The sequence below is a fragment of the Panthera tigris genome, chromosome B2 (assembly GCF_018350195.1).
Source record: "Panthera tigris isolate Pti1 chromosome B2, P.tigris_Pti1_mat1.1, whole genome shotgun sequence".
Classification (NCBI taxonomy): Eukaryota; Metazoa; Chordata; class Mammalia; order Carnivora; family Felidae; genus Panthera; species Panthera tigris.
The window spans coordinates 40,752,513-40,780,373 of record NC_056664.1 but is presented as its reverse complement, the minus strand read 5'-3'; the positions used below and the strand labels follow the sequence as shown (position 1 = coordinate 40,780,373).

Sequence of the window (27,861 nt, the reverse complement as noted above, 5' to 3'; positions counted from 1 at the left end):
GAGAGAGAGAGCATGCACGTGAGAGCCAGGGAGGGGCAGAGAGAGACAGAGATCTGAAGTGGGATCTGTGCAGACAGCAGAGAGCCTAATGCAAGGCTTGAATTTGCAAACCGTGAGATCATAACCTGAGCTGAAGTCGGATGCTTAACCAACTGAGCCACCCAGGTGCCCCTTGATTTTTATTTTAAAAACTCACCCAGCTTTTTTATTTTTATTTTTTTTAATATGAAATTTATTGTCAAATTGGTTTCCATACAACTCCCAGTGCTCATCCCAACAGGTGCCCTCCTCAATGCCCATCACCGACTTTCCCCTCCCTCCCACCCCCCATCAACCCTCAGTTTATTCTCAGTTTTTTTTTTTAATTTTTTTTTTTACATTTATTTATTTATTTCTGAGAGACAGAGAGAGCACAAGTAGGGGAGGGGCAGAGAGAGAGGGAGACACAGAATCCGAAGCAGGCTCCAGGCTCTGAGCCATCAGCACAGAGCCCAACACAGGGCTCAAACTCATGAACCGTGAAATCATGACCTGAGCTAAAGTCAGACACTCAACCCTGAGCCACCCAGGCACCCCTATTCTCAGTTTTTAAGAGTCTCTTATGGTTTGCCTCCCTCCCTCTCTAACTTTTTTTCCCCCTTCCCCTCTCCCATGGTCTTCTGTTAAGTTTCTCAGGATCCACATAAGAGTGAAAACATATGGTAACTGTCTTTCTCTGTATGACTTATTTCACTTAGCATAACACTTGCCAGTTCCATCCACGTTGCTACAAAAGGCCATATTTCATTCTTTCTCATTGCCAAGTAGTATTCCATTGTATATATAAACCACAACTTCTTTATCCATTCATCAGTTGATGGACATTTAGGCTCTTTCCATAATCTGGCTCTTGTTGAAAGTGCTGCTATAAACATTGGGGTATAAGTTTAAATTTTAGGTAATCTCTACTCCCAATGTAGGGCTTGAACTCATGCCCCTGAGATCAAGAGTCACACACGCTCCACTAACTGAGGCAGCCAGGTGCCCCCAAAACCCACCCAGTTTTAATATGCTAGCTTAGTAGGTTGTTTTAGTACGGCAAACCTTACACATCTGATTCACCCTGGTTCTGGAATGAGCATCTTACCCAATAAGATCAAGGAGACACGAGTCGTCGTCATCATCCATGACAACTACACAAAAGGAATAAGAGAACGCTGGTTAGAAAGCAGATTAAAGCCAGTCGCGCCAACGCAACACAAAAATACACTCTATACTTTCCTAAATAACTGTGTAATTCATGGAAGCTTTTTCTTTAACTGCTTGTTTTTAATGGGAGTTTTTTTTTTAATTTTGTGGTTATTCAAGAGACTAAATATTCAATTTAAGTTGTTTTTATTGAACACAAATCCTTAACTTACAAGTCAAAAAGGAATCTAGATAAATCAAAGATAGTTGGCGGCAATCCTTCCCACACAGATTCCCCAAAGGGACCGTAAACCAGGAACAGGAACTTCCTCAAAACATATCGTGCAAAAGGGGACAAAATAGTATTTGTTTTAGAGAAAAATCTCATGCATCCAAGAGGTGTTTGAGTTTTATGACCGAGTGTTTCCAAACACGGTGAGCAATGTGGATTTCTTGCCATAGTTTGGCTCTCTTTACAGAAACAGAAAAGCCGGTTCTCCCTACTTTTCTGAGACAGAGGAGACACCATAGCTCCAGGCTGGACTGCTACAGGCTTTGGCTTTGGCTTTGCCCCGGAGGTCCCAGGTTCCTCCCCCAGGAGCAGCAGCAGCACCGCCAACCCTTCAATTCCAAACAATCTACATCCCATCACTGGAATCTTTAAAGTGGAAAATCTCAACCCTCAATTCACCCCCGGCTCCCAGCCCCCAGCAAGCTCCCTGTCTCCCCAGCCACCGCCAGCATCAAGCTCAGCCAGCGCGGTGACTGTGCTCCGGGCTGAAATGGTAACAACCAGACAAATTCCAACAGCAGTTCTCCCCCTTTCTCGTCCCTCCCCCGAGATCCGGTAAACTTACACTAGTGATCCGACACCTGGCAACACTGCTTCGCACCCATTTCGAGCCATGCGTGGAATAATTTACATCACGGAATGCCGGGGCCAAGAGTTCTGGAGCAGTTGGAAAGGGCAGTTGTGAACGGCAGTTGGACGGAGGAATGAAATCCTGAAGAGATGCCCAGAAGAGGGACACGCCCGAAGAAGGCAGAAGGGATCATTTCTACTCAGTGTTTTTTCCTTGGTTAAAACTGCCATCTCCTCTCCAGCTCCCCCAGACCTCCCATCCTCTCAGTCACGAGGCCAGACAAAAGTATAAAACTGGCTCCTGCCACATGGAAGGAAACTTGCTCTCCCCAGGAAGGGTCTGGAAGGGGTAAGTATCCCCCAATGTGAGACCTTCCCGCGGTGGGGAGGGGGATTTGTTCAGGTGCTGAATGGCCTGGGGGTGACGAGCAGGTGTCTGAGTGGAACTCTGGTGGAGAGGCGAGGTGGTGGGTGACACAGGAGGAAGAAGAGGGGGAAGGCCGATCCAAGGGTAACATCCAGGCTAAAGTGTGAGAAGGGTGGCAGGCAAGGTGAAATGTGCTTTGAGGCCTCAGATGTGGAGTTACTTAGGAACATGCTAGCAAGACCAGACTTCTGAGAAGTGAAAATGCCACAGCTAGGAAAAGCAGGAAAACTATCATTAAATAGACACAGAGAAATCTGTGGGAAGGGCCTCCCTTAAATCCTGATATTTTATGTGGTAGAAGAACTGCATCAGCCACAGCTCATTACTGCGCCATGAGCTCGTCTCCCAGACATCACAATCACGTGGAATAAATGAGGCAATTAGGACATATCATGAAGCCTATAAAGTGGATAGGATTTATTATTATTTATAGTGTCCATGGTTTCTGGAACAAATTAATGAAAATGTAAGGGAAAAATAGCCTATACCACAACAACCTTTCCCAGCTATCCCAGCTTCCCTCACGACTTCACACCTGTACACGTTCCTCTAGTAGAAGAGACACCCAAAGGTTAACAAACTGAGAAAGGATGTCAGCGCCGGTCACTCTACCAAGGTGTCACTGCCACTGGGACTTTCAAGCACCGAGAACATCTGCTGCCCCAAAGTTCAAAGTGACCAGCTACTCCTTGAGTGGCGTAAATAAGAGAACACTTACACAACTTTGGATGAAAGTAAAAGCCATTGTGCATCCTCCCCTATCAAACTGAACGGGCTGCTCCAACACTTGACAGAATGCTCCCTGGGGACATCTGTCCTAGTCAGTGGCATCCATCCAACCACACAAGCCTCTGTCACTAGCCCCCTGTGGGTAGAACTCCACGAGCCTATTTTATAGTCAGGGGTACCTGGAGAATTCCACTTTTTAAAGGGCCATCCTCTTTTCTGACTTTAAAGAGTTTCAAATTAAAAGAGATGACTCTTATCGCTATGTCCCCAGCTCTGCACACTGCCAAAGCACAGTCATCCCACGTCTAACCCAGTAGTTCCTTTCCCCAGGAGGACACATGGTCCACCAAAGGCAATTTCCCAAAGGAGAGGTGTAGAAATTGACAATTCTAGTGTGGGAAGACAACCTGAGGATCAGAAACTAATGTCTCCAAAGTAAAGAGTTTAGTTTTCTTTGGATAGGTAGGCTCCCCCTTTCCTTCTGGACTCTTGCGGAGGCTCTTTCCTCCGTAAAGTAACAACCCTGGAATCACTAGGTGAAATTCAGAACGCTCTGTGAAAGAGGAGTCCCCCTAGGTCAATGGTTAAAAACTACTTCTTGGCCCAACACACTTGAGGGAGACACACTCCCCTCAGTAACAGCAGCTGATGACAGGAGGATTTGTCACAGAGGGAAGGGGACTGTATTTCTTACAGAATCCTGAGAGGCATCCCAACAGGTCAGAAATCACTGCCTCAGACACCTGATTACACTCTTTTTATGTTTTTAAGTTTATTTTTATTTAGTCATTTTGGGGGGGGGGGCGGAGAATGTATGCATGCGTACAAACACGGGAGGCGCAGAGAGGAGAGAGAGAATCCCAAGCAGGCTCTGCACGGTCAGCACAGAACCCGACCCGGGGCTCGAACTCACAGACCGTGAGGTTATCACCTGAGCCGAAATCAAGATTTGGCCACCTAACTGACTGAGCCACCCAGGTGCTCCGGATTACCACTCTTAAAAAAATTAAAGCTAGTATTAAAATTGTCCTTATCGGAGTCAACACTTTGAATAGTGGCTTTTAATCAAGAGGACACAGTATAAAAGTGACATTTTAAATCAATGGGGGAAAGGTGTTAGCTGTATGGAGAAAAGATCGGAGATCCATACCTTACATTTTATACAAAAATAAATTCTAGATGGATCAAACAATTAAATAGGGGCAGAGAGGGGAGGAGAACCTTAAAGCACTAGAAGAATACATGGGAGAAATAGTTTTTTTTAATCTTAGAGTAGGGAAAGTCTGTCACAAGATACAGAGGTATAAAAGAAAAGATTGACAAACTTTACAACATCAGATTTTAAAATTCTGCATGATAAAGGAAAAAAGTAAACAAAGTCAAAGACTAAAAAAACCCAAAAAAACATTAAGTGGAAAAAATACTTCCAGTTCATATCACAAAGGGCTTTTCTCCCTAATACACAAATACCTTCTATAAACACAACAACAACAAAAGAAAAACAGGGACACTTGGGTGGCTCAGTCAGTTGAGCATCCAACTCTTGATTTTGGTTCAGATCATGATCTCATGGTCGTGAGATTGAGCTCCGTGTCTGTCTCCTTACGGAACATGGAGCCTACTTAAGATTCTCTCTTCCCCTAACAAAAACAAAAAAACCAAAACAAAACAAAAAACCAGCTACCCTGCAGAAAATCAAACATATGAACCATCAGTTCACTAAAAAAGGAAAGTAGCCCCTAAACATATAAAAATAATCAACCTCTCTTTGAACATGAGAAACATAAATTAAAATTTCAATGAGATACTACGACTTATCAGACTGATAAAGATAAAAGTTTGGTAAAGGACCATGATGGTGAGGAAGTGGGGAAACAGCAACTTTTATGCTTTGCCAGTAGAGTGTAAACTCCATAACCTCTAGAGAGAATAATTTAGCAATAGCTTTCAAAATTTTAGGCACACAAATTATTCTACTTGGCAAATATTTTCAGGTATTTGTCCTACAGGTATTTTTGCACATGTGTGTAAGAATATCCAGTGCAGCATTCTTGGTTTTAGCAAAAGACTGCAAAGGCCTAGATGTCACAGGTATGGGGTTTCTTTTTGGGATGATGAAAATGTTCTGGAATTAAATCACTGAACTGTACCACCCAGGTGCCCCTGCCTGGTACATTTTTATTGGATGCCAGACATTGTTAATTTTGTGTTATTGAGTGCTGGATAGTTTTGTATCCCTGCAGATATTTTTGAACTTTGTCTAGGACAAAATTAAGTTCTTATTAAATCATTTGATCGTCTTGAGGCTTGCTTTTAAGCTCTGTCAATCCATAGGGCTAGTTTTGCCCTATCCTGAGGCAGTACCCTTCACTTGATGGCATACCTTGTTGATGTCTCATGGATTGCAAGGATTTTCGCGCTCTCACAGGTGGGAACACAAACCATTTTCTGCCCTGTGTGAGCTCTAAGCGTTGTTTCCTCTGATCCTTTTGGATGGTTCTCTCCCAGGACTTGGGTAGTTGTCCTTCAGCCCCCATGGACTGACCAGTCATCAGCTGAGGACTCAGGCGTTTTCTGTCTGGGTAGCACTCTCCTCTCCGGTACTGTGCCTTGTGTTTGAGCCACTTTCCCCTTCCAACCACATCAGCTCATCCCTGGAAGATGATCAGACTCCATCTGGGGTCCCCTTCCCTACGCCGTGGCCTGGCAACTCTCTCCAGACAGTAAGCTGGAACAATTACAAATAGGGCTCACCTCATCTGTTTTCCATTTCTCAGGAGTTGCTCTCCATGCTGCCTGATTTCCCATGTCTCAAAACCACTGTTTAATATATTTTATCCTATTTTTAACTTTTTTTAACGCAGGAAAGTAAATTCAGTCCCAGTTTCTCCATCTCAGCCCTACAACAGCTATTTTTAAGGTTTTGAAAAAAAAATCACGTTAGGAGGTAACGACAGTTTATATGAATTCATTAGCACAAATTATAAGTCAGAGTGTATTGAGGAGGGGGGAAAAGGAAACTAAATCAATCGTACAGTTTTATCCCATGCCTCCTTTTGTTTTCTACCCTGCAGAATAGCTTAGGGAAGGAGGAAAGCTGCTTCTTTAATCTGTATCTTTAATAAAGTTGGTCACTATTCATGATTCATTTAGTAAACATTTAGCACCTACTATGTGCCAGGTACTGTATTAAGGCTAGGGATATCAAATGAGCATGACATAAAATGTAATAATAAATGTAAGCACACTTAAAGTTAATAAATGATGATTTATTAAATAAAGTAAAAATAATAAATGTAAGCACACTTGATATTTTTGTAGGACTGTAAAAGCAATGCTGAAAAGTGAATGACTACGTTTTAGCGAACAATTTTCCAATGAGTGTCATGATCAAAAAGTTATGCCATAAAATAACCACTTACCCAGGGCAAGTAGCTGTTTATGTCAATTAAGATATAAAATATTCTTTTTTGGTGCACCTGGGTGGCTCAGTTGGTTAAGTGGCCAACTTCAGCTCATGTCATGATCTCATGGTCTGTGGGTTCAAGCCCTGCATCAGGCTCTGTGCTGACAGCTCAGTCTGAAGCCTGTTTCCAATTCTGTGTTTCCCTCTTTCTCTGCCCCTTGCCTGCTTGCTCTCTGTCTCTCCCTCAAAAATAATAAACATTAAAAAATTTTATAAAGTATTCTTTTTTTTTTAAGTGTTTCTTTAATTTTGACACACACACACACACACACACACACACACACACACACACAGTGCAAACAGGGAAGGGACAGAGAGAGGGAGATGTAGAATCTGAAGCGGGCTCCAGGCTCTTAGCTGTCAGCACAGAGCCTGATGCAGGGCTTAAACCCACAAGCTGTGAGATCAGGACCTGAGCCAAAGTAGAACGCTTAACTGACTGAGCCAACCAGGCGCCCCCTCTCTTTTTTTTTTAAAGCTTATTTATTTATTTTGAGAGAGAGAGAGAGAGAGAGAGCGTGAGCTAGTAGGGGAGATGCAGGCAGACAGGGAGAGAGAGAATCCCAAGCAGGCTCCGCACTGTCAGCACAGAGCCAGACGTGGGACTTGATCCCACAGACTGGCAGGTCATGACCTGAGCCAAAAATCAAGAGTTGTATGCTTAACTGACAGGGGTGAGCCGCCCAGGTGCCCCTAAAGTATTCTCTTTGTACTCCTTTTACTATATTGTAATAGTTATGGGCTATTAAATTTTGTAATTGCAAGACAGTGTGAAACTTTCTGCCATGGTTTCCGATTTTAAGGCACCCACTTTCTTTTGGAAGGGAGACATTCAATAATTTATCACAATGCAATGTGAGAAGTGCTGAGAGTTTTGGCAGGGATTCTCAAGCTTCTTCAGGTGAAGCTCCTGGGCTTTTTTGTGAAATAATATGACATTTTACTAGAAAAGGAAACATGACTGTATTTTCACAATTATACTCATTTGCAATACAGAGAAGCAATCAAACTCAACACAATGGGCTCTGAGTTTTTCAGTTATTATTCAACAAAGAACTTCCTTCATTTTGATGTCTTCTAGCAGCAATGAAGAGAAGACAGAAAAGACTAAGAAATATTATTAGAAGAACTTGGGGATTAAAAAATTCCTCCATCAGAAAAGATGACCATTAAGTAGGCAGTATTGGGCCCTGGTTCACCTCATGAAATGTAGAATTTGAAGGCCTTAAAAAGCTGCTTTAATTCCTATTTAGAATGAGGCAGGATGGAAATAAACCTCATTTTTAAGAAATCCAGCCGGCTAAACAATGTGCCCTAAGGTGGGGGGAAAGAGTGGCCGACCTCAGGGGGTCAGGGCAAAGTCTGGCACGGTTTACAGAGCAAGGGACATATCGGGGAGAACACTGAATTTGGAAGGCAAAGGGCTTGTTTTGGATACCTGACATTAACTAACTGTGTGATTACCGACAAGCTCCAATCTCTCAGGGCCCATTTGTCCACCCCTAAATGAAGTTAATAGCCACAGCTATGATTTTTAAACTTTGTTCCTTGGTGACCTAGGATTCTCCAAGGTTTTCTTGGAGGCCTAAATATTGGTGGTGGAGACACTCTGATGTTCCACTTCTCCCCCTTCAATTCTTATTTAGCTAGGAGAAAACAAGTTTGAAATCCTTTTAACTTCTCCAACTCCTAGAATGCAGTGGTTTTTATGTGTTGTGAAAGAATGACCATCAACAGTGGTCAATCTGAAAATGAAAACCCAAGGATCATGGGGAGCCTGGGTGGCTCAGTTGGTTAAGCGTCCGACTTCGGCTCAGGTCATGATCTCACGGTTCGTGAGTTCGAGCCCCACGTCGGGCTCTGTGCTGACAGCTCGGAGCCTGGAGCCTGCTTTGGATTCTGTGTCTCCCTCTCTCTCTGCCCCTCCCCTGCTCATGCTTGCGCTCTCTCTCTCTCTCTCTGTCAAAAATAAATAAACATTAAAAAAAAAAACCCAAGGATCCATAAAAATCAAGAATCATGATTATTTTAGCAACAGAATAGTGATATTGTTTGATAAACACATCAAACTTCTTTAAGATAAATTCCAACACAGTGATAATAACCTTAAGATTACTGACTATAAAATCATTAACCAAACAAATCAGTGTTTCTCAAGCTAGGGTCTGAGAAAATAACTTTGGGTGGTCTGAGATCTCAAGTGTGAGAAACATTAACAGATTCTAAAATTGTCCAGAAATACATACACTGGAGAACTTTGGGGCTCATAAAAATTGTGCTAACCGTGTTTGCTAACGGCCTCTCAAAATTTCAAGATCCACTTAAGAATCCACAGACAGAAGACCTATATACACATTGACTGATGCAGAGATGTTCCCAGGGAAAAGCTTTCCAGGCCTCTCTTTGTCATATTCTTTCAGTCTCAGCTGCCAATTTTGCACCAGGCTGGGGGCCCAGGTCCCAACAAAGGAGGTTATCAAAAGAGCGTTGGCTGAGTCCCAAAAGTCTTTGCTGCATCTAGATTCAGAGCTGAGGTGGTTCAAGAGATACCAAACTCAGAAAATAACAAAGCCCTCCAGCAATGAGGGGTGCTCTGAACTCATACTGCATAGCTTGTAGGAGTATTAAGTTATGGCTCAATTACAGTGGACTAACACACTAGACTGACTTCAAACTTAAATGTTACTAATAGACTATCACCTAGAAATTAACAGCATAAGACAATATCATAGAGCTATCCTCAAAAGCAGGGATCTTGTCATATTCATCTTCATATTCCCAGCAAAGAGCACATAAACAGGTGTAAGAAACACTAAATAAATATTCATTCAGGGTTTAAATATAGTGTAGCTGCATTTTATGCAAAGACTGTGTTCCCAAAGACCTCGCATGATTAAAAACGCATGTAATACTAGTCAAAAAAATGTTTTTAATCTTTATTTATTTTTGAGAGAGAGAGAGAGAGAGAGAGAGAGAGAGAGAGAGAGAGAGAGAGAGAAAGCAGGGGAGCAACAGAGAGAGAAGGAGACACAGGCTCCAAAGCAGGCTCCAGGCTCTGAGCTGTCAGCACAGAACCTGACACAGGACTCGAACTCACGATCTGTGAGTTCATGACCTGAGCTGAAGTCGGATGCTCTACCGACTGAGCATCCCAGGCACCCCAACATAATTCTAGTTTAATTCTAACAAACTGACAAATCCCTAGAGAATACCAACATTGAAATTTTGTAATTCCTGGTGGGACTTACAGATATATTACATTCTGTTAAGATTTTTTAGATAGAATAATGAAATTGGGGTTATATTTAAAAAAATCATCCTTTAGGGGCACCTGGGTGGCTCAGTCGGTTAAGCGTCCGACTTCAGCTCAGGTCACGATCTCGTGGTCCGTGAGTTCGAGCCCCGCGTCGGGCTCTGTGCTGACAGCTCAGAGCCTGGAGCCTGTTTCAGATTCTGTGTCTCCCTCTCTCTCTGTCCCTCCCCCGTTCATGCTCTGTCTCTCTCTGTCTCAAAAAAAAAAAAAAAAACAAAAAAAAAACCCCCCAAAAACATTAAAAAAAAAAATCATCCTTTAGAGATCCATATTGAAGCAGGTGTGAGTTCAATTACTATGATGTCTAGGATTTGCTTCAAAATAATATAGACTAAAGTTGGTTATTATTTTTTTCATGTTTATTTATTTTTCAGAGAGAGAGAGAGAGAGAGAGAATGAGCAGGAGAGGAGCAGAGAGAGAGGGAGACACAGAAGCTGAAGCAGGCTCGAGGCTCTGAGCCGTCAGTGGACAGCCCGATGTGGGGCTCAAACCCATGGACCATGAGATCATTACCTGAGCTGAAGTCGGATGCTCAACTGACTGAGCCACCCAGGCGCCCCTAAAGTTGGTTACTGAAAACATTGGGGGGTGCCTAGGTGGCTCAGTTGGTTGTGTCTGACTCTTGATTTCGACTTTAGATGGTCTCACAGTTGATGGGTTCGAGCCCCATGTCAGACTCCATGCTGAAGGCGAGGAGCCTGCTTGGGATTCTTGTTCCCTCTCTCTGCCCTTCCCTCTCCCCTCAAAATAAACAAACATTAAAAAAAAAAAACCCATGGAGTCCTCGTACACTAAAACTAACATAACGCCATATGTTAACTACACTGGAATTAAAAATTTTAAAAGACACATGAAAAAAAACCTAAAAGGAAATATAGTACACCAAAAAAAAAAAAAAAAAAAAAAAAAAAATCAAACGTGGAATCCTGTTCCTCCAGCTCCCGCAGAGATTCACCAGGAATCGGGGGTTACTATGGAGTTTTCTCCTTGACCCTCTGAGGTTGGTCACTCTTTCCCTCATGTTATAACACATACTCAGGCAAATTTCAGGCAACCTGGGGAACCTGTCCCCAACTACAGTCAGGTAGGACCTGCAAACAAGGGCCTCTGGTCAGCTCAGAGATACAAATTGAGGCTGCTTACTCTCCAAACTCAGAGAAAGGGTTCAGTTTTTTGGTAGTTTGACTGAAGGGAAATGCTGTAGGTGAAATCTTACTTGGGAGCGTATGACTTAAACCAGTTTCAGTATCATTCCTTCCACTCCTTCCCATCAAATACAGGTAATTCCTGTATTTCTCCATACCCCTCTTTCCCGTATTTACTCATATTTACATTGGAATGTCAGCTCTATCAGGGCAGAGGTTTGCGTCTATTCACCAGTGAACCTCAGCATCCAGAATAGCACCTGGCATACATATTACAAAGCCTCAATAAACTTTTTCTTTCTTACTCCTGGCTTTATTGACATATAGTGGACAAATAAGACAGTATAGGTTTATGGTATACAGTGTGATGATTTGATACATGTGTATATTGTGAAATGATGACCACAATAAGGTTAGTTAATATCTCCATCACCTCACATACTTGCCAATTTTTTTGTGTGGTAAGAATATTTAAAATCTACTCTCAACAAATTTCAAGTATATAATACACTGCAGTCATCATGCTATGCATGAGATCCCTCAAACTTATTCATCTTATTTTTTCTAAGTTTATTTATTTATTTTGAGAGAGAGAGAGAGAGAGAGAGAGAGAGAGAGAGAGAGAGAGAAGAATAGAGAGAGAATCCCAAGCAGGCTCCACACTATTAGTGCAGAGCCTAATGCGGAGCTCGAGCTCATGAACTGCGAGATCATGACCTGAGCCTAAATCAAGAGCTGGTTGCTCAACCAACTGAGCCATCCAGGCACTCCCTTCCCCCAACCCCCCTTTTTTAAAGAACCTATTCATCGTATAACAGGAAGTTTGTGCCCTTTGACCAATATCTCCCCATTTCCTAAACCCAGCCTCTGGCAACCAATCACCAACTGAGTATGCTTCTGCAAGTTCAACTTTTTTACATTCTACATATAAGTGAGATCATATAGTATTTGTCTATGTTTGTGTGACTTATTTCACTTAGTTTATGCTATGCTTTCAATGTTCATCCATGCTGTCACAAATGGCAGGGTGTCTTTCTTTCTTATGGTTGAACAATATTCCAGTGTAGGTATATGGGCATGTGTGTGTATAAAACAACTTCTTTATCAATGTATCCATCGGCAGTTACTTAGGTTGTTTCCATATCTTGGCTATTGTGAATAATGGCGCTGTGAACAGGGGGTGCAGATATCTCTTTGGGACAGTGATTTCATTTCCTTCAGCTATATATCTGAAAGTGGGATTCCTGGCTCATATGGTGGCTCTATTTTTAATTTTTTTAGTAATCTGCATACTGTTTTCCGTATTGGCTGCACCAATTTACGTTTCCACCAACAGTGCACTAGGGTTCCATTTTGTCCACATCCTTGCTGACATCTCTTGAGTTTTTGCCATTCTAGCAGGTGTGAAGTGGTATCTCCTTGTTGTTAGTGAACATTTTTCGAAATGAACCTATCATCCTTTCCAGTATGTTGGCCACAAGATGGCAAAAGCTCCAACAGGATCAGGCACCCCAGGCCCTTCTCCTTGAAACCTACTTTAGTTTTCCAAGAAAGTGTATTTTTTTGAAGACCAGGTTATTCCTATGGGAGAACAATCTAAAGTGGAAAATAATTCTACTTAAGCCTAGAATGCACAATGGGGCTAAAGTCATTTCCTGCTCTTCCCCTACATGCTAATTCTAGCCAAACTGCCACTCTCCTGCCCCCAAACACAACGTGCACTCCCCCCACCCTTGTCCAGGTGACAATTTTCTTACCTGGAATGCTCTTCCTGGTAGCTTGAACCTCTGCGAATCCTTCTCTGACAACCTTAGGATTCTCTACCTAGAATTCTAAAAGCAACCACCATGTCTTTCGACACTGATCAGACATTACTCTCTGTGGTTATCCTCGTGACGCCTATCTTCTATTCTCAACTAAAGCACAGCCCAAATTTAAGTAAAAAGAGTCTAGAGTGCTTTGAGAAGACTGATGAAGAGCAGCTAAGACACCCATCCCGAAGCTGAGCAACTTTTAGACTGCGTCGTGTTTTTTGGCATCAGTGAGCTGGAAACACTGGCTCATTACAGTAGATTCTAGCCTCTTTTTTTTTTTAAGCATAAATTTCCCCACAAAGGGAATTTTATTGAGGGCACTAGTTTACCTGCCTCTCAAAAGACCAACTGCAACCAAATGAAGTGAACATAACCTCAAGGTTTTATTGTGTTCATGATGTAGCAAAATAAGCTTAGAACTGGATCCCTTGGCCCTTTCTCTCATCTCCTCCCTGTTCAAAATGCTTGCATCTCTTCATAGCCAGCATTCTCTTAGATCTGCGTTGGGTTCAACACATCCAAGCCTCCGCACAATCTTCTTTTGTAGTTTGAGCCTTTTTCTGGAAAATCGGCTTAGTTTGCCCACTGTAGCCACTGTTTCCTGTCATAACGCCACTTTCCCTGGGCATAAAGAGGATCTTTGCCTTTCTCGTACTGGGTCATTTTGTGTGGTTGGTGCTCACCCCACTTCTTGCAGAAAGTGTGGTGGGTTTTAGGAACGCTCACCATGGCTGCAAGAACGCTATTGGCACGGAAAGAAAAAGCTCTAGCCTCATTTTGAATCCCTGCCCACCCTACCCTCCCTGTAATGAAGGGACCCTTGGCTCTTTGCCATCTTGACCATGTCCCCCAAACTATCACATCACTTTTTAAATTCTTTGGCTTTGCACTTATCTTTTTGAGAAGACAGACCTTCCTACCCACCTCCAAGTGGCCAACTGACAATGCCTGCCTATTTTTTAAGGCTTGGAGTAAAATTATACTATTTTTTTTAAACCCCCAGGCAAAATTAATTGTTTACTTATTTGTATCCCCAGAGCACATCTGACATGTTACTAGCATCTGACAGGTGTGTTGACAAAACTTTGTTTTTCTGGTCCCCTTGTTAATTTACAAGTTCCATGAAAGCTGGGGCAGTTTCTTTCCATCTTTGTATTATCTGAGTTTTGGACAATGCCTGATATAAACGTGCCTAGTAAATGTCTTTTACTTTACTGAATAACTTTACTAAGATTTTGGTCTAAATAACTAACTTTTCGACGGGTGATGTCAGTTCCTTATTATTTAGTTGCCAAAAATATACAGCTAGGCTACCCATGAGCACTTTCTCACATCACAAAGCACAGGATTTGGGATGCAGTGTGGAGCGTCCAATGCCCAGGATCTACTGGCTTATGCTGGGCCCTTACGTATCTAGACAGCCATTCCTGCTGCGTAGAAAAAGTCATGAGAAGTCAACTGACTCCCCATCTCTGCTCCAGAGCAGATGACTCAATCTCTGAGGCATAAGGAAGTGTCATTTTTTAAGATTCAGAGGACAAAAGGATTGTGTATCCTTCCATAATAATCTATTTAGTATTAAATAAACTTCCCTAAAACAGGGATTTGCGTACTAAACATAAACAGAATAATTCCTTCGAGTTCCCAAATCTTTAGCACAGTCATTTATTATGTTAATAATAGTTGTGTTCCTTAAAAGACTCACAAGTAAAAGTCTAAGTTGAAGAGTTTCTGGCACAGCCTTGAATGGCTTTTGAGAGTACCAACACTAGACCTTACAGGGAAGAAAAACAACTCAATAATATGGGAAAAAAACAGATGCCCTGCCAAAAAATGTTGTTATAATTTACTATGTTTTATTTATTTTTATTTTATTTTATTTTTTTAAAGAAAAATTTTTTTAATGTTTTATTTATTTTTGAGATAGGGAGAGACAGAGCATGAACAGGGGAGGGTCAGAGAGAGGGAGACACAGAATCTGAAACAGGCTCCAGGCTCCGAGCTGTCAGCACAGAGCCCGACGCGGGGCTCAAACCCCTGGACCGCGAGATCATGACCTGAGCCGAAGTCGGCCGCTCAGCCAACTGAGCCACCCAGGCGCCCCATAATTTACTATGTTTTAAAAGAGACTGAACATTTTAACGACTATGGAAAATAATATACAGGAAATTATTGAGAAATGATACAAAGAAATGCTGCTAGGGGCGTCTGGGTGGCTCAGTCAGTTAAGCGTCCCACTTGTGATTTTGGCTCAGGTCATGATCTCATGGTTCGTGGGATCAAGCCTGGGTCAGGAATCTCTCTCTCCCTCTCTCTCTGTGTCTCCTCCCCACCCCTGCTCACGTGCATGCTCAATCTCTCAAAATAAACAAACATTAAAAAAAAAAAAATGCTGCTAGCCTGATTGCTATTAAATATTAAGTAAAGTGAAATTGAAACTATCTTTGTGATAAATCACGATACTTCAGTATATAGAATAATACATATTAAAAAGATAAGTCAGTTCTCTTCAGTTATACTACTGTTTCAGTTAAAGAATTCTTGTATTTTACTTCCAAATAAAAGGCGAATTTCTGTTTTAATCATTGACTGCCACATTTATTACTTTCTTCCACTAAAAACAGTCATTTAGAGCCTTAGCTCCAACAACAAGCTGACTTAGCAAAAGGAAGCAATGCCAACATTGAAACTAACCACCCAGAAAGATGAACGAGTATCAACCAAAAACACATTAGCAAAAATTTCAGGAACAGGCATTGAAAAGGAGAAGAGCCAAAGGTAAGTCTTACTTACATCCTCAGATTCTCTGTCTCTCTCTCTCTCTGCCCCTCCCCTGCTTGTGCACGCACTCTCTCTCTCCCTCTCTTTCTCAAGATAAATAAACTTAAATTTTTTTAAAGTTTTATTTATGTAAGTAATTTCTATGCCCAATGTGGGGCTCAAACTCATGACCCTGAGATCAAGAGTCGCATGCTCTTCCCACTGAGCCAGCCAGGCACCCATCTTTCAGAGAACAGCTTAATGAAATAAAAGTAAAAACCCTACCAATGTGACTTTTTCTACTTTTAATAACAACGGGCATTACTGTGCAGTACCAGTCACAACAAATAGTAAAAAAGACTGCTTTTTGCATTCCAATCCTACAGTCAAGAATTCACTGAAATACAGCATGGTAATAATTAAGCTATTAAAGTAAAAACTGCTGAATCTTTTTCTGTATTTCCTCAAAATAATAGGATGCCATTGTTATCCATTAGTGTAGTTTGTAGGTACTGTTGTCCCTATGTATGGAACTGCTTTTAAAAGATACTTTGAAACGGTAGTAATTATAAGCAAAAAATATTTTTTATTAGCAATCTGGTTAAAGTTATTTTGCAAACTCTTGAGTCTCACTGCTCTCTCTCAATGAGTAACATTCAAAATATTTTGGTTTTATGGTATGTTCCAAGAAAAACAAGCCCTATAAAAACAGCTAACAATATTTAACAAACAAAATTCCATTTTACGAAGTCAATGATGTTAACCAAGGAAGAGAGATGTCCAGGGTCCCCTTCAGTAAAAGTAGATTCACAAGGACGATGTGTGCACAAAATAAATTTTTTAAGGGGAAGAAAATGAGAGAAATTTTTTTAAACTTAAAAATGATTTAAGGGGCAACTGGCTGGCTCAGTCGGCAGAGCATGAGACTCTTGATCTCAGGGTTGTGAGTTCAAGTCCCATGCTGGGTGTGGAGCCTACTTAAAAAAAAAACAACAACCCCAAAATGAACAAATATTTTTAAAGAAGGATTTAAGAAAGAATATGAAGAAATATACTGTATTACTCCAAGCAAAATTTCAGTTTCTACAAAAACTTTTAGAGGCTGAATTAGGGGCGTGTTGGTGGCTCAGTCAGCTAAGGTGTCTGACTTCAGCTCAGGTCATGATCTCCTGGTTCCTTAGTTTGAGCCCCACATAGGGCTCTCTGTTGTCAGAGCAGATCCTGCTCTAGGATCCTCTGTCTCCCTCTCTCTCTGCCCTTCCCCCACTCACGCTCTCCCTCCCTCTCTCAAAAATAAACATTACGAAAATAATTTTTTTAAGAAGCTAAATTAATCTCATTTTTCTACACTCCATTTAAAAGACATAAACTTCTATCTAATGCAAAGTCTTTTATAAACCCTAAGAAATGCCATGTGAAGGGAATTTATATTTGTACTTATTTCGATCAAAAGACTACAAGGAACAGAGTTTCAGTTGGAGAAGATGAGAAAGTTCTGGAGAAGGATGGTGGGGATGGCTGCACAACAGTGTGAATGTACTTAATGCCACAGAACTATACGTGAAATGGTTAAAATGGAAAATTTTATGTTATGAAATCAATTTTTGAAATAAAAAATAACAATAAAAAATAAAGCATCCATGAATATTCTTACTAAAAAAAACAAGGCCATAACTAGTGGTCCGTAACTAGTTGTAGATCTATCATCAAAAAATCTTTTTTTTTTTATTTTATTTTATTATTTAAAAAAAAAATTTTTTTTTTTAACGTTTTATTTATTTTTGAGACAGGGAGAGACAGAGCATGAACGGGGGAGGGTCAGAGTGAGGGAGACACAGAATCTGAAACAGGCTCCAGGCTCCGAGCTGTCAGCACAGAGCCCGAGATGCGGGGCTCGAACTCACGGACCGCGAGATCATGACCTGAGCCGAAGTCGGCCGCCCAACCGACTGAGCCACCCAGGCGCCCCCAAAAAATCTTTTAAAAAAAATGTTTATTTATTTTTGAGAGAGAGACAGAGCATGAGTGGGAGAGGGGCAGAGAGAGGAAGAGACAGAATCCAAAGCAGGCTCCAGGCTCCGAGCTGTCAGCACAGAGCCTGACATGGGGCTCGAACTCACGAACAGTGAGATCATGACCTGAGCCGAAGTCTGACACTTAAATCTCACTGAAGGGAGATGAAGGACCCAGAGCTCATCGGTTAAAATTAACCCTAGAAGCAGTGGTGTGAAAGAAGTTGAGGCAATTCACCCCACAACTACTGACAGGTACCAGATATGGCTGTGGGAGGAAATCCCCCAAAGGAGGGAGGAGGTTTCTTGACCCTTTGTGGGCCTTTTGGCTGTCTGGTGAAGCCTATGGATCCCTTGCCAGAGTAATACTTCAAAGTTCATAATATATGTAGGACTTAAAAAAAAAAAAATGCATTCATTTAAAAAACAAAAATAAAAAACACATGTATAAAAATATTTAAAAATTGTGATACAGTTATATATGTGATTCTTCATCAACGCATTCTTACAAGATTTAGTGGTGAGTCTAGTAACTACTACCTTTTGGAAGATCGTAATTTTTTCAGGTATCTGCAAATGTAATGGGACAAAAAATATTTCTAATAGTAACAAATTCCCAGGCATGTTAATTCATGGTTTGGGTTGCCTTCATTCATAGATTTAGGAAATGATAAATTTCAACTGGAGTCTAATGAAAGTAACATGCAATTTTCTTCATATCCAAGTTCATGGTCTCCCCTCCCCACAGTTCTATCCACAGATCCTTTAGGGGTCGGTCCATAGAGCCTGTGCACTGCTAGGGCCCAGGGCACTTGTTCAACATGTGAAGCGAATAAACTCAATGCAGTAACAAACACAGTGGGATTCTAAACATCTGAATATCATCCACAAGCTATTTTTATACTTGCTAAGCACAGTCTGGTCATTACATCAAACACTGTTTGATGTAATTTTTGCAAAGATGTTGAAGGTGCTGCCAGATACACAGGATAGTAGCAGCAAGCTGGCAATTCCAACTGTGCAGAAAGGACACTCTCCAGCATCACCAAAGTTATCAAAAAATTCCCGGAGTAAGGAAGTCAAGTAAAGCTAATATTTTGCATGCTTAGTGGAGAGCAACAGAAACACATAACTTACAAGCACAAGACTGCAGTGGAAAAGCTCATCAAAATTCTCAACCTTGGACCAGTGTAAAACACAAAGGCAAATTTCATGATAAACATGCAACAATCTTTTCTGGTAAGCTTAGTCAAAATCCATATCTTCATTCTCCCGAACATCCGAAGTGGAAAACAGTTACATAAATAAATCATGTACTTTTCTAGTTTTTATATGAGTGCTCAGAATTGAATGGACCTCTGAATTAACACCCTTTTGTGTACTCACTTTTTTTTTTTTTTTTTTTTTTTTAAGAGAGAGAGAGCTCGAGTTTGGGAGAGGGGCAGAGGGAGAGAGAGCGAGAATCTTAAGCGGGCTCCATGCTCAGCTTGGAGCCCAAAGTGGAGCTCAACCCTACAGCCCTGGGGTCATGATCTGAGCCAAAATCAAGAGTCGGAAGCTCAACCAACTGAGCCACCCAGGTGCCCTAAAATATATGTATATTCTTTTTTTTTTTTGGAGAGAGAGAGTGCTTGTGAGTACAAGTGGGGGAGAGGTAAGAGAGAGAGGGAGAGAGAATCCTAAGAGGTTCCATGCCCAGTGTGGAGCCCAATGTGGGGCTCAAACCCACGACCATGAGATCACAACCTGAGCTGAAATCAAGGATCAGATGCTCAACCAACTGCACCATCCAGGCACCCCTTACTCACTTCTGGGCTATTCTGCTATAGATTACTTACTGTACCCTCAAATAAGGGAGTCAAGTAACTTATAGACGGCCTCCAGTGGTCTAAGAACAAAATACTAAATTTATTTTTAAGGCCAACTCACTGTGCGTTTTTTTCTTTAATTTAAAACCACTTCATTCTCAAAGTAGCAGTCACATGTACCAGAATTGAATGATGTTAGGGGAAACTGTATAACTAATTTAGAACACAGTCCCATCTTCTAAGACATTGGTGCCTACAATACAACCCTTTTCCTTAGGGAAAACATAAAAACTTTTCATTTGGCTTGACCCTATCTTATATCACTTTTGGGTTATTTAAAATAGGACAGACCTGGGGTGTCTGGGGGGCTCAGTCGGTTAGGTGTTCGACTTCAGCCCATGTCATGATCTCACGCTTCATGGGTTCGAGCCCCGCCGTTGGGCTCTGTGCTGACAGCTCGGAGCCTGGAGCCTGCTTCGCATTCTGTGTCTTCCTCTCTCTCTGTCCCTCCCCTGCTTGCACCCTTTCTCTCGGTCTCCCAAAAATAAATATTAAAAAAATGTCTTTTTAATAATAAAAAATAAAATAGGACAGACTCGCCCGAATAGACATTTTTCCAAAGAAGACATATGGATGGTCAATGGACACATGGAAAGATGCTCAACATCACTCATCACCAGGGAAACGCAAATCATAATCACAATGAGATATTACTCCACACAAGTCAGAATGCTGGCATCAAAAAAGACAAGAAATAATAAGTGTTGGCAAGGTGGAGAAAAGGGAACCCTCACAAACTGTTTGTAGGAATGTGAACTGGTATAACCACTAAGAAAAACAGTATGCAGGTTCTTCAAAAAAAGTAAAAATAGAAATACCATATGATCCAGTAATTCCACTACTGGGTATTTACCTAAAGAAAATGAAAACACTAATTGGAAAAGATATATGCACCCCTATGTGTATTGCAACAATATCTGCAATGGCCAAAATAAGGAAGCAACCTAAGTGCTCACTGATAGATGAAGATGTGATATATATATATATATATTTTATTTTTGAGAGATCAAGAATCAGAGCATGAGCAGGGGAAGGGCAGAGAGAGAGGGAGACACAGAATCTGAAGCAGGCTCCAGGCTCTAAACTCAGCACAGAGCCCAACGCAGGGTTTGAACCCACGAACCGTGAGATCATGACCTGAGCTGAAGTCAGACGCTTAACCGACTGAGCCATCCAGGCGCCCCAAAGATGTGATATATAAACACACACACACAACACACACACTGGAATATTACTCAGCCATAAAAGAATTAAAAAAGAGATCCTGCCATTTGTGACAACATGGATGGACCTAGAGGGTATTACGCTAAGTGAAACACGTCAGACAAAGAAAAATATATGATTTCACTTATATGTGGAATCTAAAAAAACAAACAATAAATCAGAAACAGATCCATGAATACAGAGAACAAAGTGGTGGCTGCCAGAGGGACAGGGGTTGGGTGGAAAGACAAAATGGGTGAAGGAGGGTGGGAGACATAGGCTTCCAGATTATATAATGAATAAGTCATGGAGGGTAAAATATACAGCATAGGGAATATAGTCAATGGTACTGTGATAGTGTTAGATGGTGACAAATAGTAGCTAAGCTGTGGTGGGCATAGCATAATGAATAGAGTTGTGGAATCACGACGTTGTACACCTGCAACATTGTGTATCAATTATACGTCAATTAAAAAAGGTAAGATAGACCCGTAGTTCTATTCTTGACATTATTCAGTATCATTCTTTTGGACAAATTAGAATAATTTTTTCCTTGAGGAGGCAAGCTGGTGCAGCCACTCTGGAAAGCAGTTTGGAGGTTCCTCAAAAAACTAAAAATAGAACTACCCTACGACCCAGCAATTGCACTACTAGGTATTTATCCACAGGATACAGGTGTGCTGTTTCGAAGGGACACATGCACCCCATGTTTATAGCAGCACTATCGACAACAGCCAAAGTATGGGAAGAGCCCAAATGTCCATCGATGGATGAATGGATAAAGAAGATGTGGTGTGTGTGTGTGTGTGTGTGTGTGTATATATACACATGTATATATATATATATATATATATATATATATATATATATACACACACATATATATGTATCTATATACATATATATGATATATGATATATATATGATATGTATATAGATACATATATATGTATATATATATATATATGTATACACACACACACACAATGGAGTATTACTCAGCAATCAAAAAGAATGAAATCTTGCCATTTGCAACTACGTGGATGGAACTGGAGGGTATTATGCTAAGTGAAATTAGAGAAAGACAAATATCATATGACTTCATTCATATGAGGACTTTAAGGGACAAAACAGATGAACATAAGGGAAGGGAAACAAAAAGAATATAAAAACGGAGGGGGACAAAACAGAAGAGACTCATAAATATGGAGAACAAACTGAGGTTTACGGGAGGGGTGGTGGGAAGGGGGATGGGCTACATGGGTCAGGGGCACTAAGGAATCTACTCCTGAAATCATTGTTGCACTAGATGCTAATTTGGATGTAAATTAAAAAAAAAAAAATTAAAAAAAAGACACAAATTAACTTGCCCAAGATTAAAAAAAAGAATAATTTTTTCTTGCTTCATTATGTTTTCAAAGTCGTGCCTAAAGAACACCCTACCTCCCTCTCTAAATATTTAAATTATTAGATTTTGCCTCACTGAGTAAAATTATTCCCCTATGAAGATTTGTCATTATTTAACTTTTCCTTAAACTTCTTTTTTTTATTATTATTATTTTTTAACATTTATTTATTTTTGAGACAGGGAGAGACAGAGCATGAACGGAGGAGGGTCAGAGAGAGAGGGAGACACAGAATCTGAAACAAGCTCCAGGCTCCGAGCTGTCAGCACAGAGCCCGACACGGGGCTCGAACTCACGGACCTCCAGATCATGACCTGAGCCGAAGTCGGACGCTTAACCGACTGAGCCACCCAGGCGCCCTGACTTTTCCTTAAACTTCTAATGATAGTTTGCAACTTTTGTTAAAGATTCCCTTAACATCCATATGCTTTTTCTTTAAGAAAGCACGTTAAGGTAGCATGATATATTAAGCAGTACCATTATAATTACTATACTAATGATAATGAGGACTGGATTCAACGATTACTTATTTATTAGGTAAGTCTGTCCTGCAGGGCTAAACAAACATAATAATATGTCCCAGCTTGCGAGTAGCTGGTAATCTTATTAGAAAGGCAAGAGCTACATCTGAAATAATTTTCCAAATTACAGAAAGCATTATCAATATGCAAGAAAATAAACATACTAGCATGGGTATTTACAGTAAAATTAAGTCCCTTTTATTATTAGTTGATATACCAAGGCACATGAGATAATAAAAACTGTAATAGCAGCTAACATTTACTACTGGCCTTCCCTCTGCTAGGCATTTCACACAGTTCTAACCCTTCTAACACAGTCCTGCCAGGTACGCACTATTATCTCTATTTTTACAGAGAATATAAGATGCTTGCCCAACACTGCAGAGTTTGTAAGTAGCAAGACAGAGGTTTGAACTCAAATCTCTAATTCCCAAGAGATGCTGCTTCTCATCTCTGTGGGTGGAAACATGATTTTTGGAAGGTTCAATTTCTAGAAATGTGTCCCATACCAAAAGATAGCAATCGAGAATCTTGACATTTTCTCCCACAGCAAAAACCTCACTATTCCACGAATGAAAATTCTACAATTAAAAAAAAAATTTTCAGGGGCGCCTGGGTGGCTCAGTAGGTTGAGCGTCCGACTTCGGCTCAGGTCACGATCTCACGGTCCGTGAGTTTGAGCCTCGCGTCGGGCTCTGGGCTGATGATGGCCCAGAGCCTGGAGCCTGCTTCCGATTCTGTGTCTCCCTCTCTCTCTGACCCTCCCCTGTTCATGCTCTGCCTCTCTCTGTCTCAAAAATAAATAAACGTTAAAAAAAATTAAAAAAAAAATTTTCATATATATACAGTATATGTATATATATGTGTATATATATATACATTCACTGTATATATATGTACATATACTGTATATATATATACAATTTCATATATATACTGCAAATACCCATGTATGTGTATTTATATATACACATACACAGACTTCCCGGTAATTCATCATGCATATCAGACCTCTTGGTTTTTAAAAGTCAATGTTTCATATGTTACCATTGCCACAGAGCCCTCCTTTCTTACCCAACTCCACCCCCAACACCTATTAATTCCTGGAAGGTCTAGAGGAGCGCAGCTATCAAACAAATATGAGTCACAAGTGAGAGCCACATATGATTTAAAATTTACTAGTAGCCATATTTTTAAGTATACTTAATTTTAATATATTTAGTCCATAATATCAAAAAATATTTTGACTAAATGGAAAATATTAATATAAATACATTAATAAAATATTTTAATTTAATTTTTAACCATTCAACATGTAATTAACATAAAACAAATTAGATATTCTACATCATTTTTTTCAGACAAAGTCTTTAAATCTTACAGTACATCACAACTGGTGCCAGTCATGGCTCAAGTGTTAATACCCATATATGGCTAGTGGTCACCATATTGGACAGTCCCAATCTACAGACTTCTGTAGAATTTAGTTAAGGTAAAACACTTGCTTACAGGGCCATTTTCCCCTTGTTAGCTCTTGTGGATAGCCACAAAGTGGAACTTTTAAGAACAGCTGTAGTGATAGGAATAATATTTACCCTAATTATTTACATAGGGTTTCCTAGAGGTTTTGTCAATTTTTTTTTTTATGCAAGAGGTGAAGGGAAGGGAGTTGCCACAGCCCTTATTTTCACCAGAATATAACCCTGCCCACCATACATACATGTGCAGATTTAATCTGAAACAGGAAAAAAGTTGATCATTAAATATCAGTTCCAAAGATAACCCTAGTCTAGCCATTGAGCTGAAATAATCCTAATCTTCTAAGAAACAAAGTTAAATTTTACATGCTTCTCACATATTTAAATACCTTAATATATGTTTCTAAAAATAAGTTATTTCTGGCTCAGTGGGTAGAGCATGCAACTCTTGATCTCAGGGGTTGTGAGATCAAGCCCCACATAGAACTTACTAAAAAAAAATAAAAATAAGTTATTTCTTTCTGTTTGTGTCAAATGACCATAATTATTACATGGGGAAAAAAATCCAAAAATTATTTGAAAATAAAAGCAAGCAATTTGCTAAAAGGAAACTAAAGCTGATGCTGAGAGCTTCTGGATCAGGTATCCTCACAGAAGCCTCACATCTGGCTCACGTGCCCATTTTTATAAACCAGGAACCAAGACTTGCTCTTGGCCCGTGGTTCCCTAGCACCTGGGAGGTTGTTAAAAGTGTGAATTCTTGGGCCCATTCCAGACCTACTGGATCGGGAACCCAGGGGGTGTTAAGCCGTCTGGGTAATTCTAATGCACACTCAAGTTTGAGAACCACTAGATCAACATGGAACTGGTACTTAAACCATCTGTTTAACTCCAAAAGTTGTGTACTTTTTAGAAGTTTTTTGTTTTTGTTTCTGGTGGGAAGGGGTTGGGAATATCTGCATGCGCACGCACACGTGCGCGCGCGCGTGTGTGTGTGTGTGTGTAGTAAAATACACATAACATAAAATTTACCATGTTAACTATTTAAAAAAAAATTCTTTTAATGTTTCTATTTATTTTTGAGACAGAGAGAGACAGAGCATGAGCAGGGGAGGGACAGAGAAAGGGGGGAGACACAGAATCCGAAGCAGGCTCCAGGCTCTGAGCGGTCAGCCCAGAGCCTGATGCAGGGCTCGAACTCACGGAGTGTGAGATCATGACCTGAGCCGAAGTCGGACGCTCAACCGACTGAGCCACCCAGGCGCCTCCCGCATGTTAACTATTTTTAAGTGTATCGTTCAGTAGTATCAAGTCCATTCACATTGTTGTGCAACCATCTCCACCACCCATCTCCAGAAGTCTTCACCTGGAAAACCAGAAACTCTGTCACCCATTTGACACTAATTCTTCATTCCGCTTTCCCTCCAGCCCCAGGCAACCACCACTGTCCTCTCTGTCCCTATGAATTAGACTCCTCTAGGCATCTCATAAAAATGGAATCTAGAAGTAGAATCTAATTTCACTCAACCCTTACAGCTGCAGAAAAGTTTGGAAAGTACGGAAATTTCTAAAGAGGAAAATGAAAATCACTTATGATACCACTGCCTAGAGGTGACTGCTAGGGACTGAACTGTTGTCTCTCGCCAAGCTGGTGTTTGAAACCCTAAACTGTGTTTGGAGACAGGGTCTTTATGAGGTAACTGAGGTTAAATGAGGTCGTAATGGTAGGGCCTTAATCTGATAAGGCTGGTGTTTTTATAAGAGGAAGAGATACCGGAGCTCCCATGAAGACGCAGTGAGAAAACAGCAGTCTGCAAGCCAGGGAGAGGGCCCTGCCCAGCAATCAAATTGGCCGGCACCCAGATAGATGCTGGACTACCCAGCCTCCAGGACCGTGAGAAAATAAACTTCGGTTGTTTAAGCCACCCATCAGCCTATGGTACTTTGTTACGGGCTCTGGAGCTGACTAATGCCGTGGATGCTGTGGATGATTTTTCAGTCTTTTTCTTTAGTACATTTTTATTTTTTAGGTATATTTTTATACTTAAATGAAATCAAAGCCCATATGCTTTTTTTTCACTTTCCCAGCATTTTCTAAATCTTGTGTTCTGCAGAATTGTGTTCAGCAGGACCTTAATTTTTGGAAACTGGGTTTCAAAGTGACGTCAGGTTTCTGCTGCTAAATTCTCAGAGGATCTTCTATACTAAACTGGGAATGTCAAGATGGGCATCTGTTAGATTTGATCTCTAAATGTCTGGGGAGGGAAGGAGGAAATTCTGTATTATATCTCCTGCTGTTCTGATCAAAGTATACTACTGGACAGCTAATAGGAATTTCAAGGGGGCAATGCCCAGTTTTGGAAGGAAATACTGGCTGACAGGAGCAATTCACTTCAGGCAAAAAGTTCATTTCATTTCCTAAAGGAACCATTCATTTATTCATTGTTAGCAGATTAGTCTAATGAAACACTGCTTTAATATTACTTTTTATAATAACTTTTATTATTTTTTCAATTTTTAAAAGTTTATTTAGAGAGAGAGAGGCAGAGAGGGAGAGAAAGAATCCCAAGCAGCCTCCATGCTGTCAGTGAAGAGCCCTGCGTGGGGCTCAATCTCATGAACTGTGAGATCATGACCTGAGCCGAAACTGTCTGATGCTTAACTGACTGAGCCACCCAGGCAGGCGCCCCTATAATAATTTTAAAAAGCAGTGATAGCTGACACCCAAATGGGTTAGGCACTATATAAATCTTTATACGATGATCTCACTTTATCCTTACAAACTTCCTCTGAAAGGTAAATTCTCAATCCAGAGGGAGAAACTGGGCACATTTCCTCAGAGAGGTTATATAATTTACTCAAGATAGCACAGAAAGGGGGCGCCTGGGTGGCTCAGCCGGTTAAGTGACTTTGGCTCCGGTCATGATCTCGCCGTCTGTGAGTTCAAGCCCCGAGTCGGGCTCTGGGCTGACAGCTCAGAGCCTGGAGCCTGCTTAGAATTCTGTGTCTCCCTCTCTTCCCCTCCCCCACTCATTCTCTGTCTTCCTCTCTCTCTCTGTCAAACATAAATAAACATTAAAAAAGGAAAAAAAAAGCACAGAAAGGAGAAGAGCAAGGGTTGGAACTCCAATCTGTCTGGTTCCAAAGCTATTATTATCACAAGAGTCTTTTCTTTTTAGGTCACATCACTGCCTTGTTTGAAAACCTTTGATTTTGAATATGTAAAGGAAAAATTCATCTACTTTGACCTTGCATTTAGTGCATTTCACAAACTGATCCCAAAGTCCCTTCCCAGCCGTTCTTTTTTTTTTCTTTTACAGACTTCTAACTCCATCAGAGAACTTTCCTGTCCTGCCCCTTTCTTACACTCCTCACCTAATTTAGTTCTCTCCCACCTAAATTTCTCTGCTTATGCCATCTTCTCATGGTCAACAAATCCCTTTAGGCTCCAGTTCAAATTCCATTTCCTATCTGTAAACCTTGACTGCTCGTTCTTATGCTCCACATCCATCAAGAAAGCCCCTTGGTTATACTTCCAAAATAGGTCCAGAATCCTCCACTGTCTACCTCCACTGTCATCCCCCTAATACAAACCATCATCATATCCCATCTGGTCTCTCTGCTTTCACTCTTTTACTCCCTCCAATCTCTTCTCATCCCAACCTCCTGAGTAGTCCTTTTAAAACATA

General features: G+C 40.9%; 1 protein-coding gene, 1 long non-coding RNA gene and 1 pseudogene across 5 annotated transcripts in view; 1 reads left to right on the top strand and 2 right to left on the bottom strand.

The window, feature by feature from the left end:
• The window catches only part of BICRAL (BICRA like chromatin remodeling complex associated protein), an 81,044-nt gene that overhangs the window by 38,842 nt on the left and 14,341 nt on the right, over window positions 1-27,861 (bottom strand). For 2 of the 4 annotated variants that reach the window (XM_042986377.1, XM_015538935.2), the window contains exons 1-2: window positions 5,569-6,653; window positions 1,127-1,172 (exon numbers count right to left, since the gene is read on the bottom strand). In XM_042986377.1, the coding sequence (XP_042842311.1) occupies window positions 1,127-1,172; window positions 5,569-5,737 (215 nt within the window). In that variant the 5' untranslated portion in view covers window positions 5,738-6,653. Of the gene's footprint in view, window positions 1-1,126; window positions 1,173-2,024; window positions 2,092-5,568; window positions 6,654-27,861 lie in introns of those variants that run through there. The other 2 variants (XM_007085185.3, XM_042986378.1) reach the window with 2 other exon arrangements.
• The window catches only part of LOC102967226, a 31,190-nt gene continuing 5,425 nt past the window's right edge, over window positions 2,097-27,861 (top strand). Inside the window, exons 1-2 of the long non-coding RNA XR_006217654.1 lie at window positions 2,097-2,378; window positions 15,549-15,702. This is a non-coding gene — a long non-coding RNA (uncharacterized LOC102967226). The remainder of the gene's footprint in view (window positions 2,379-15,548; window positions 15,703-27,861) is intronic.
• On the bottom strand, window positions 12,912-14,775 carry LOC102966940 (annotated as a pseudogene).